The 12,589-nt window shown below is 33.2% G+C and overlaps 1 protein-coding gene across 1 annotated transcript in view; it reads left to right on the forward strand.

The window, feature by feature from the left end:
- LOC129218238 (regulator of G-protein signaling 1-like) overlaps positions 1–12,589 on the forward strand; it is a 105,660-nt gene that overhangs the window by 66,837 nt on the left and 26,234 nt on the right. The window contains exon 3 of the mRNA XM_054852463.1: positions 8,669–8,839. Within this exon, the coding sequence (XP_054708438.1) occupies positions 8,669–8,839 (171 nt within the window). The remainder of the gene's footprint in view (positions 1–8,668; positions 8,840–12,589) is intronic.

Raw genomic sequence — 12,589 nt, forward strand, 5'->3', positions numbered from 1 at the left:
TGCTGATGTTGAGTATGAACTGTAATATCTGAAAAAAAAGATCCAAACTGTCAGAAATTCACCAGAGAAGATCCTACTCTTTATGAAGTTGACAAAATGGATATCATATTCAAGCTACCACACCCCAACACTAACTGGTGGATCTGAGAGGGAGCTCGAGAAGTTAACATTTGGAATTGACTAATCCGATCACAATCTTAGTTAGAAAAAAGTGTAGCTTAAAAAAATAATCTTTAGTATGGTTTTCAGAAGCTAGAACGTCTTGTTATTTTATTAAAAAAGTGAACCGTAATAAGATAATAAGATCTAAATTTTTATTTATCTTTGAAACAAATAAAAAATGTATTTCTAAAATTGTGTGTGGTTTACTGATTGATAAATAGGGATGTTCTTACTGAAAATCATGTTTTCTTTACTTGTTAATCATTGGTCCAAGGTACACCATCCCAAGACCCAAGGTACACCACCGGTGGTGTACCTCGGTACTAATTGCATTCTTCTTAAAAATGTAATTGAAATAAGTTAGATAAATTTTTAAGAAATTCATATGTTGTGTAAAAAATCATAACGTTTTAACTAAAGGTATTTGGATTTGGCAAATAATTATGAAATTAAAAGTTGAAAAATGAAAATAGGTCCGAGGTACCCCACCTTCCCCCCACTTATATACGTATACTTATCTATTTATTGAAAATTTATTTAGTAGTTTACTCTTTTTAATTTGAATGAAATATTTTTCAATGCATCTAAAACATTAAAAGTTGAGTACGACAAAATTCTATGATATTTCCAACTATTTTTTATTTCTTGCCTTTTTTCTAAATCAATCTTTCTGCTTTGTTGCGCGAACTGATACAAAATGTTCATTGTTTCGTACGGTACCCCCCCCCCCCCCGCCCCAGAAAAAAATATTGCATACTGGTTAATCATAATCTGCGACTAATTTTTTCTTAGAAGATCAACTTTACATTTAGAGTTTAGTAAGAAACATATCATGAAATAATAATTTTTTGTTCTTTTTTTTCTTTTGTTTCTGACGTACCGATACTGTTGTTTTTGAATTAAATAGTAAGGGAGAAAATTTCGCAAATCACGTGATAAGAGCTTGCTGGATTGACTCATTTGTTTTGCTTTGATAGGACACTGAATTTTCTAGCCTAATAGGACTGCGCTTTATAAGGCGCACCTTTGTGAAAATTAATTGAAAAAAACTCGAAAAAATGAGAAAATTAAGAAGATATGTTTTTTTATTTTAAATTATTTAAAATCAAAAGTTTTTTGTACATAATATGATCTCCAAGACAATTTTTTAACACTTGGACACGATTTGGCATGAAATGCTTCAATTTTTTGCAATTTATAATATTTGTGCCCTTGTAACAGACATGAATTACCGCAGTGATTAGCTTCTTGTAGTCGAACAGTCCTTATGCAATAGACGACCCCAAGATTCTCGGTTGGCTCGATATCAGGAGAGTTCCCAGGCCATTTTAATGTCTCAATCTGGTTCTTAGACATGAATTTCTTGACCATTTTTGGACGAATGGTAATGGGCTAAATCCTCCTGAAAATTTCTCATTCCATCTGGGAATCTTTTTTTTAACTCTGGTAAAATCTTTTTCCCAGAATAGTTATATATTGCTCAGAATGCGTCATACCCTCAACAGGCTGCAAAAAACAAACCCCAATGTAATGGAAACAACCCTAAAACGTCTTTTAAGGGTGTGTTACAAATGGTTCTTGGGTCTATCCCGAGTTCTTTTGCCTGGAGATCTCCGCATGTGTTGAGTTCGTTGGCCAAGGACAATTAAATGACTTTCATTGCTAAAAATAATACTTTCCTCCAGTATTCAACATAACGCCCACAAGTAGCTCTTTTTCTTTACTCGTTAGGTCGGAAAGTGTTTCTTTATAGGCCCCCCCTCCGAACAGTAGATGAGCTAATATTTATTCCATGCTCTTTTAAGTCTATATTAAGGGCTGCAGTAGCCTTTCGAGGGTCTATTTTATTTTGCGTAAGAAGAAAAAAGTCATTTCTTGGTGTTGTTTTCGATTTTAGGCTATATCTCTCTCTCCGATTTAGAGACATGGATCCTGTTTCTCTATTTGTTTTATAATACGGCTTACAGTTGTAATACTAACGCCAACTATCTTAGAAATATCTATGAGTCTTTGGCATATGTTCGGAAAAAGCAACAATCTTTGTACGCTTTCGCGGATTCACATCCACAGCTGATGAGAGTGAAATCTCAACTTAAGTGATCATAGCTGCAGCTTTCATTCACGGAAAATCCTGCAAATGAGCTCACAAACCCCACTTATTGGTAAAAATTGATGACAGGTGAAGGATTTATTCATCCCATCCATGTTTTTACAAACTTTAGTATGATTGAATACTAGGAACGATTTTAAAATTAGTGGAAAAAAAATTGTTTCAGTTAATTTGCACAAGGGTGTATGCTCTTTTGGCAAACACTTCCCCGAGTTCGAAGAAAGAATAATAAATGCTTTCTCAAAAAAATCTTAAGCAAGAATAAATATTTTCTTTTGGCCTTTGTGTGTCAAAACTATTTTGTAACGCATGTACAGGCGTCCGTCGTATAACAAGGTACTTGTACAACACGGTTTCGATATTACACGGTACGAAACTTGAATTTAATACTTCATGGTTTTGATATAGGGTTGGTTGGGGTAAGTAGGACCCCTTTTGAGAATAGTTCCTTTTTGAAACGTTATACAAAAGTTATGAAAAAAAAAACTTATTGTCTTATTTCATCTTGGACATTATTAACAAACAGAAAGTAATCATTATTTTCTAAAATTATGCTTTAAATATTCTTGACGATTATACGTTTTGAAAAATGGGATGGGTGTCCCACTTACCCCATAGTAAAGGGTAAGTGAGTCACACCTCCCTTTCATTTAAATTTAAATGAAGCATATCTATAAAAGGGGTAAGGGGTTGATACTTTACATGATAAAGAATAAAAAATTTTTGTGTGAATAATTTTTTTGTAAATGCATCCATTTATGAGATATTCACTGCCTTTTAAATCTGTGTCGAGGAAAATTTTAAAACGAAAAACAAAACAATTTCATTTGTGAAATTTATTGTAAGCATATAGAGATATATTTTACTTTTACATATAAAGGTGTGTTTAATGAACGTAATACAGTTGATTAAGATCAGTTTGATTGAATTTGCCAAAACTATAAATTGAAAAAGAAATTGTAAACACTAAATGACTGCGTCTATGTAAAGTTGGCTAAGGAATAACAATTATCGCTTCATCCTCAGTAATTACTCCAACATCATCTGCACTATGCCAATAAAAAGTGTCACTATTTCTATTCGTTCTTGCAAATTCAACAGTATTTTTTGATTTGTATCATCAACTTCCAACATTAGACTCACTTAAATCTTAATGATTTTCTTTTATGTATGTTTCACAAATACATAATCACCAGCTTTAGCAGTTTTTGTAGCTGAACTATCAATTCCTACTAAGTCATCATAGTTGTCATGTATTTCACCAACACAAATATTTAATCAGAGTTGCCTTTGGCTTTGAAATCCCCATAATTATAGGGGGACCCTTACCCCATAGTGAGGAGACCCACTTATCCCGTATAGCAAAAATGTACGGGGTAAGTGGGACCCCTCCTCTTAAACACTTATTAATAATATTTTATACAAAAATACTTGTTGCTATATGAGCTTTTTGTTAAATTATACGCGAAAAATTAATTATCTAAAAAGTAATAAAAAACTAACCTGGAAACACTTCTTTGAAAAATGTTGCTTGAACTTGCAAAAAAAATTTTTTCAGAATTATTTTTTGACTAAGTGCTGTGACCTAGAAAAAAATTCCAGGCATCTGAAATACATGCAAAACCAATCACTGATGAAATTTACCATGATATGTGCAAAAAGGTTTGAAAACTTTATCCGCATTTCAGTTTTAGGGGGTGATCCACTTACCCCAGTGACCTACTTCCCCCAACCAACCCTAACACCAAAGTTATGTTTAAAAAGTCATTTCTGTTTAATACTTTCTTTCAATGTTTGATAACAACTTTAATAGGTTTTTATGAAAATTAGTTTTGATACAACACGGTACGCATCCCTTGATTCACATTATTTCGTATCACGTTATTTAGTCTCGTATAACACGGTTTCGACGTGACACGAATCACGGTTTCGATACAACGCGAATCGCGGTTTCGATACAATACGAAAAATATTGACATGGTTTTTACTATGTACGTGATTAATTAGTGTGAAAAAATAAGTTTAAAAGTTATTTTTAAAAAAGTCGTATAACACGGTTTCGATACTACACGGAATGAATTAACCGTGTTATACGAGGGACTCCTGCATTGTCATTTCACACACCAGATGCTTTTACAAATTCCTAAACATTTGCTAAGTTTCGTTCCCACACTTACCCGTGGCAAAAACTCTTTGATCGATACTTCACTTCAGTTACACCATCTAAGTTTAAATTAAAAAAATAAGAAAAGATACGTGTGCAGTTTGAATTTTTCCAATGGGGAACAAATAATAGATTTAGAACACTAAAAAAGCTTTTTAATTTACACATTTAAAGGTTTTTTTCTAAATTTAACTTCATGAATCTATTATATTAGCTCCTTCAAATGACCAGTAAATATTTGCTGAGACTGAAAACCATATACATTGTAGAACAATTAAGTACTGCTTAGCCGACTCGTCAACTGTAGCGGAATCATAACTATTTTTAACCATCAACACAAAAAAGAGGGCTGGTTATAAGTTTAACGTGTGTGTTTGTGTGTCTTTCTGGGGCATCGTAGATCCTAAACGGAAGAACCTTGTTTTCTTTAGGTGATGTTATCGAGAGTGTTCTTAGCTATAATTCATTTCAGTCCGGGTTTTTTTTTTTTTTTTTTTTTGTTTTTTTTTTTTTTTTAATTTTAATTTAATACTATAGCTTGTGCTTAAGAATTTTCTGGTAAATCTTAGTCTAGCAAAAAGTATTAATCTTCAAGTGTATTCTAGTTTGTGAAAATATCAATACTATATGAATTTATGTAAAAGTTTCCATAGATTTAAATCAAACGAAAAATAAAGTTTTGGTTTACGAAATATTAAAAGAAAAAAATCCGTTTGTGAAACATTAAAAACTTCAATAAACAAAATGTTTCCAGTTTTAGTTTTTCCCTTTAAACATTGGACTTTAAACTTTCTTACCTCAATAGTACCTAAAAATTTGAATAAATTGTTGTACAATCATCTGACTTTTACAAATTCGAAAGCAGAAAACATTTCGTAAGTGCAACGAACAATCGTGATTCGAAACTCTTGCAACAAAAACCATATCCCCTAAATTTTACTGAACTCATGGCCCTAAAATGGAAGAATATGCTTCATTAACACATGTAATGACTTATGTTTAAACATGGAAACAAACGAATCACAAATTGTTTTTGTGCACCGGTGCAGTAAACAGTGAAGCAAGGAATTAAAACTTGAACGGGTCTTCAATAAAAATAAGAAAGTTGTTGCCTTATGCCTTTGTGTTTCACTTGAAAGGTTTCGCTTTTGTTGAAGAAAAGTAAACAGTTTGTTTAAAAATATTTTATGGGACACAATGCTTTAATGGTAGTGTGAAATTATGTAAGTAAAATTAACCGTGTCCCATACGATTAAGCAATCAATCTTTTTATTATTTTTCAGTTTTCATACAAACTAGTTCGTTTCACAGTGTTATGCATCATTTAGAACAACAGACATCAAAAGCCTCAAGGTCTATCCCACGCCGTAAATATTGAAAAGGCCGTTATTCGTTGATGCACTGAAATTCGTTATACATTCGGCAGTTTAGCGGGAAGCGGGAATTTTTGCTGTTCACACCAATAGCTATGAGAGAGGAGTGAGTTATGTAAAACTAAAACAGCATTTAATCTTTATATTCGCTCATAAATTTTTGAATCTCATCAAAATGAGTTGTGGATAAATAAAATAGATAGAAATTGAAAATGTATCTTTTTTATGTATATATATATATATATATGTATATATATATATATATATATATATATATATATATATATATATATATATATATATATATATATATATATATATATATATATATATATATATATATATATAGAGAGAGAGAGAGAGAGAGAGAGAGAGAGATAAAGGAGAGGAAAGTTAAGAGGTAGTATTAACTATTTTACTAGTAGTAATATATTTAAGTAGAGTAATAACTACTATTTACATCGTTATTGGGTAAAATATAATTTAACTTCTTTTTAGATAAAAAAAAAACCCCAACTCACCTTCAGTGTATACTATAGCTATCTTTACTAATAATAAAGCTGAAAATCTCTCTGTCCGGATCTCTCTCTCTCTCTCTCTGTCTGTCAGGATCTCTCTCTGTCCGGATCTCTATCTGTCAGGATCTCTGTGACGCGCATAGCGCCTAGACCGTTCGGCCGATTTTCATGAAATTTGGCACAAAGTTGGTTTGTAGCATGGGGGTGTGCACCTCGAAGCGATTTTTCGAAAATTCAATGTGGTTCTTTTTTTATTCCAATTTTAAGAAAAAAATTATCATAAGATGGACGAGTAAATTACGAAATTATCATAACGTGGAACCGTAACACGAGCACAAGTCAATTGGCGAGAAAAATCACCATACATTATTTGTAAATATACAGGCGAACCAAAAGACCTTTTAATTTTCTATTACGGGCAAAGCCGTGCGGGTACCACTGGTCTGTACTAAACTGTCACTTGCAAAAAAAGGAAAGTAGCAAAAAAAAAAAAAAAAATGTGGCAAATGGAGGGTAATATGAAATAGGCAGTTTGAATCATTGAAAATCTTCGAACGTTTGGTTTGTTTTGTTGTTATGGATCATCCGGTTCCTTCTATTTTAATTATCCCTCAATTTATCCTTTAACTCTTTTTTATTTGGCGAGTAGGTTGTTGTAGAAAACGTTTCAGCTCTACTGCCTCTATTTAACTTTCTTTGCAGGTAATAGTGTATGGATAGAAAAAAAAATGTCGACTTGAACGTACCAAGGATAAATACATCAGGACTCTAAATAGGGACATCAGAATAGGGTTAGAGATTGCAGAATACTTGGAATTCCATCATTCTCGTCGAGTCATCATTGAAAATGAATCTTGATGGAGAAAGCATTACCAGCGGAAAGTCGAACACAGTGCAACAAACTATAGTTCCTCTAGTACATGTTACAATTAATATCAATGTTCAAGTCACATGTGCATAAATATATTAAAGCATTTGAAAATTTACTTTCAGAAACTCTTAAAAACACAAAACACGTCTTGTCTAGTAAGTGGTATAACTGCAACATCCAGTCGACACCGACTCTCACTGTACTACTGTGTCATAGGAGTGTTTGAGTGATAAATGATTTAATATTCCCATGATATTCCCACGTGTTCTCAAAATTAAACATAAAGGGAACCGTACATTATTAATGTGATTCTAGTTTAATTGTTGTTACTCAAATAGTTTTAAACTATAAGCGTTTTTTTTTTTTTTTTTTTTGAAACTTAATTTGTAGGCAGTTCTTAAAAGTAAAATTGAGCCATGAAGAACGGTATGCAGAATGCTAACAATAATAACAGACAATAACAATTATTATTAATAAATTTTGAATTTGGCATATAAATATATGCCCGTTTTTGTAAAATATATTTTAACACAGTAGATTAATTTCAAAATTCTTCTTTTTTTTTGGGGGGGGGGGCTTTTTTTGTGTGTGTGTGTTCAGAAGAATTGTGCCAAATATCTCATTTCCTCCCTGAATAAAACATTGCGTTTATGGAATTATTAAAAATTTAAATGCATTTGTTTACGTTATTAGCTTTTTTTTCTTTTTTGGTCGAATGTGAGACGTGTATCGCCGAAATTTAAAATACCAGCTCTTTAATTAGTTATAAATTAAAAAACTCCTAAAATTTTATTATATTAGTCTCTTGCTCTTAAGAAATAAGGAAGAAATCTGTGTTTTTGCAGTATGTTTTCAGAAAAAGCGTCAAATGGGGAAAACAAATGGGGCTGCGGAGCCGGAAGGTAAATGGTTGACTTGGACTTTTTAAGAGCATCCAAACGCACTTTTCTGTACCTAAAACGTATCATAAATAACGTCTAGTTTTTTAAATGAAGCGCTTGTTGTATTTTTTATTCTAAAACAAGACACATAATTCCAAATATATTTAGTTTTTAAGACATTAAATTGATGCATCAAGTCTTTAAAATTTAACAATAAAAACACTTCATTTTAAAATCGACAAGGAAGGTATTAAGACTAACTCGACTAACTCTCTTTCTTTTCAGCGTATTCTTGTGATTTTATAGCATTCGATGAAATATTTTTTAAACCAGGCAGATTTACTTCTTCAAAATGATCGAATATTAAAGCTACATAGTAAACGAAGAAGATGTGTCATAAAACCGAAAAAAGTAAATAAAAATGATAAAATAAAAAGTCATTGAAAATCTCCAGAAAATACTTCTTTTATTTAGTTAAGGAATTGCTATCATTCTACCTAACTGTTGGTTTTCCGTAGGTTTTCTCTTCCTTAATAAGATTAATTATTTTATCATTTTCTCATTATTTTCTTTTTTTTTCTTCTTTCAGAAGTTCCTACAGCTTTCCAAAAAGATCAGTCTGGTGCAGCCGAGAACTATGTTTGGACGGAGTACCCAGAAAGGGAAGTCTACGAGCAAAAATAAACCACAGTCAGTAGTCAGTTGGAATATTAGCTTTGAAAATATGCTTGAAGATCCCGCGGGACTGAGAGTTTTTACGGTACGTGATGTAGAGAATTGTTTGGCAATGTGGTTGTACTTTAGATTATAATTTATGTCCCCCTTTTTTAAAATCCAACTCTCTCGTAGTTTAAAAAAAAGGTTTAAAATATCGTAAAAACGTCACTGAAAACAAAAAAAAAAAAAAAAAAGAAGTCAAACACTCATTCAACAATTGAATAAAAGTTCAAAAAAAAAGTTGAAAATAGAGTTTTAAGGTGTAGAAATGTTGAACGTCTACACTCTCCTCCCGTATGACATTACTGGTAACAGCAATGACCTCATAGGTGATTGACAAATTCACTGTTTTTTAAAAGAGTTCTGCTAGGTTGTCCTTTTCTCCCTCACACTCACGCTTCACTTTTTTTTTAGTTGAGCATACTTTTGTTTGATTTTCAACAGATCAAAAAAAAAAAAAAAAAAACTAACATTAGCGCCTACCGGGTTAATTAAACCCTATATCAATCCTTATGCAAAAGACGAACTTGCCTCGAACAAAGTTTGTTAAAAAAAACTTCTGACGCTGAATGTGTACAAAAAAACGATTTTTTTTTAAATTTGGATATTGCATGAAAAGTTTTTGAGTAATTCAAAAAATTCTAAACTAACGATTTCATGAACCATTCCATGAATAAAGCTATGATCTAGTGTCTAAAAACTTAAGCACGATATTCTTCATCTTGTCCCATTTCGTCATCTTGCCCCGGGTTCTCCTTAATGAGGTTAAAGAGAAAGTAATAAAAGGTAGAAAAAGTATCACTACCCAAACATCTTAGAATTTAAATTCATGTGAACTAAAATACATTCCGACCTCAAAATTAAAGCTAATCTTGCTCAAAAAAGAAATCACTGCAAACAATGATGACCGATTAAGGTGATCTCTTCAAATTCAGCCATTTGCACTGAAGGAGCACTGGTCACTGGAGGAACTCGACTTTAGGAACACTGGCCACCTGTAAACCTTAGCACGTAACGTTTCCAAGTATACAAAAAACGATAGCTCTAAATTGACCATTTTATTGAAAAGGGCTACCAAAGAATCAAGTATCAGTCGCCGAAAGTGTCGACCATGTGTTTATTTTTTGTTAAAAATAATATCAAGCTACGACAACACGATTCCAAGTCAAGAGTTTCTGGTTGGTGTTATCTTGAGTTTGTACAGATAACTTTTTTTGCGGTTCAATTTAGACAGAATGTTTTCTATTAAAGTAAATAATGTTTACAATTCAACATTCCCTGAAAAAAATCGTATCTGGCGACAGACATTTTGTGACTAATAAACAAACTAAACTCTGTTTAAGTTCTTATATACTTTCATTTAGTTTTAATTGTCTACATTTGTATTGCATTTAAAAATTTGTAAAATATTTCCTTCTGTTGTATGCTCATATGCTTCAGTCAAAACTTTTGAGGGTACAGGGCTAGCATTCAAAACCAAAAAGTATTCTCTTAGTATTTCATACTTATGTTCTCTTTACCAAAAGAAAAAAATTATTTATATAATCCCTTAAAATAGCAGTTCTCATGCCTTTTGTTTTTGCGTACCACTCAAGTAACTGCCACATCACTTGCGTACCACTGAAATACTAAAGCACTGTCTGGATTGAGTTACATTGCTGATAGTTGTTATTATTAACAGAAGACAGTATTTGTTCTCATTAATAATTTATTTGTATTTGTCGGATTTAGCAAAAATAATTAAAGTTAGGAACAAATAACCAGTAATGTACTACTAATTTTGCAACATAGGGTATTCCGTTTTAACCTGCAAGACCTTTATTTTCGCAACCGTTAGTCCTAGATGTATACTTCCAATTGCAAAAATGTTCAAAATCAGATGCAGAGTTAAGTCATTGAAAGGGTTTGGGGTCAAAATGTCGCCACCGAAATGTCGCGGGACAAAATGTCGCTTCCAAAATGTCGCCGGTCCAAAATGTCGCCGGGCCGAAATGTCGCTTGTCCAAAATGTCGCCAGGCCAAAATGTCGCCGATCCAAAATGTCGCCAGGCCAAAATGTCGCCGATCCAAAATGTCGCTTGTCCAAAATGTCGCCAGGCCAAAATGTCGCCGATCCAAAATGTCGCCGGCCCGAAATGTCGCCGGGCCGAAATGTCGCCGGTCCAAAATGTCGTCGGGCCAAAATGTCGCCGATCCAAAATGTCGCCTGTTCAAAATGTCGCCGATCCAAAATGTCGCCGGGCCAAAATGTCGCCTGTCCAAAATGTCGTAGAACCAAAATTCGCTCATTCAGTTGGTAAGAAAAATGCAAATGTACAAAAACGCTGTTTAACACCAAATTTGCAGAATAAATGATTACTGCCTTTAATGAATGTCTCCGTTAAAAATGGGACTGGACTAACTGAGTTTCTTGATGAATTCTAAAAAGATTATTCCGTTTTGGTTCGCAGCTCTCGGCTGTTTTTCAGCAAACAAATAGAATACAAGCGTTACGTTATCTTATTTCTTGTGACTCGCTATCTACCAACTGTAAAACGTTCTGACGGCGTTCAGTTCTGACGTTCGATAAATTATTTTAAACTTTTCTTCAAGAATAGTGTGCGTTTGTATGTGACCGACTTTTTGGGGCCATTCTACGTCAAAACCTGTAGTAAGAATTCGAACGATACCCGCAAGTACCCATATATGATTTAGGGCTGCGTGGTTTTTTTGCGTCAATTCGTTCAAGATAGTGGAGTAACTGAACGTTTTCATCGATATGCGTGACTGTCATTGCTCAAAAAATGATGAACGGAATCAAATAAAATGTTAGGAAGCAGCAGGGGGACAGATTTTGGAGCCAATAACACCAGAGGGTGGAGCAATCGAATGTTTTTTTCCTTTCTTTTTTATTATCTGTGACTGATATATCTCAAAAAGTAATACAGTAGACCCTCGTTTTCAGCAGGTTTATTTTACGCAGTTTCGATTATACGCGGTTGAAGATTTGACACCTTTATTTTATTTACGCAGATGAGTTTCGGTTTTACGCTGATGCGGCAATGCAAACAGATAACATTTTCCTCTCTTTCAAAACCCAAGCTCCTATAGATTGCAGATTACTCGTAACTAACTGCATTTTGGCGTGCTAATAATCGAACTTGGGTCCTTGGAGACATTTTTTGCGATTGGTTCCAGAGCTTTTTCCATTAGAAGTAAAGTGATTAAACTCACACAGTTCAGAACTCACTGGAAGAAGAGCTTTTAGGAGTGACAAAGGAGGTCAAAACCAACGAGGATACCGACTCCGGTGACACACAACCAAAAACGCTCACATTGAAAATTTTGAACCATTCGTAGACAATAGAAATAAACTTTTTTTCTGATTTGTTAGTAAAGGAAGATTTTATCAAGGAAATGACGCAAGTGGTCATGGATGCGTTAATGCTCAGCAAAGAATTAGAGGAAAAATTCTTAATGACTACCAAAAGACTATCATAGCCAGCTCTTCTTCATAAACAGAACACGAAATTAGTTTGTTTTCTTTATGCATATTATGCATAAAAATCGATATAAGTACACATTAAACTTTTTATACAATTAGTCATCACTAGAATGAAGTATTTTTTTATCTACGGAACCTAATCCCTATTTTGAACCCATTCCCTATTTTTGATATTAGGTCTCAATTTACGCGGTTTCGATTTACGCAGCATTTCCGTGGAACATAACACCCGCGTAAAACGAGGGTCTACTGTACAAGGGTTAAGACAAAATTTGGTCTACAGGTATATCTTAAAGGGCGAGTTGCTCA

This window comes from Uloborus diversus, chromosome 3 (assembly GCF_026930045.1).
Source record: "Uloborus diversus isolate 005 chromosome 3, Udiv.v.3.1, whole genome shotgun sequence".
Lineage (NCBI taxonomy): Eukaryota > Metazoa > Arthropoda > Arachnida > Araneae > Uloboridae > Uloborus > Uloborus diversus.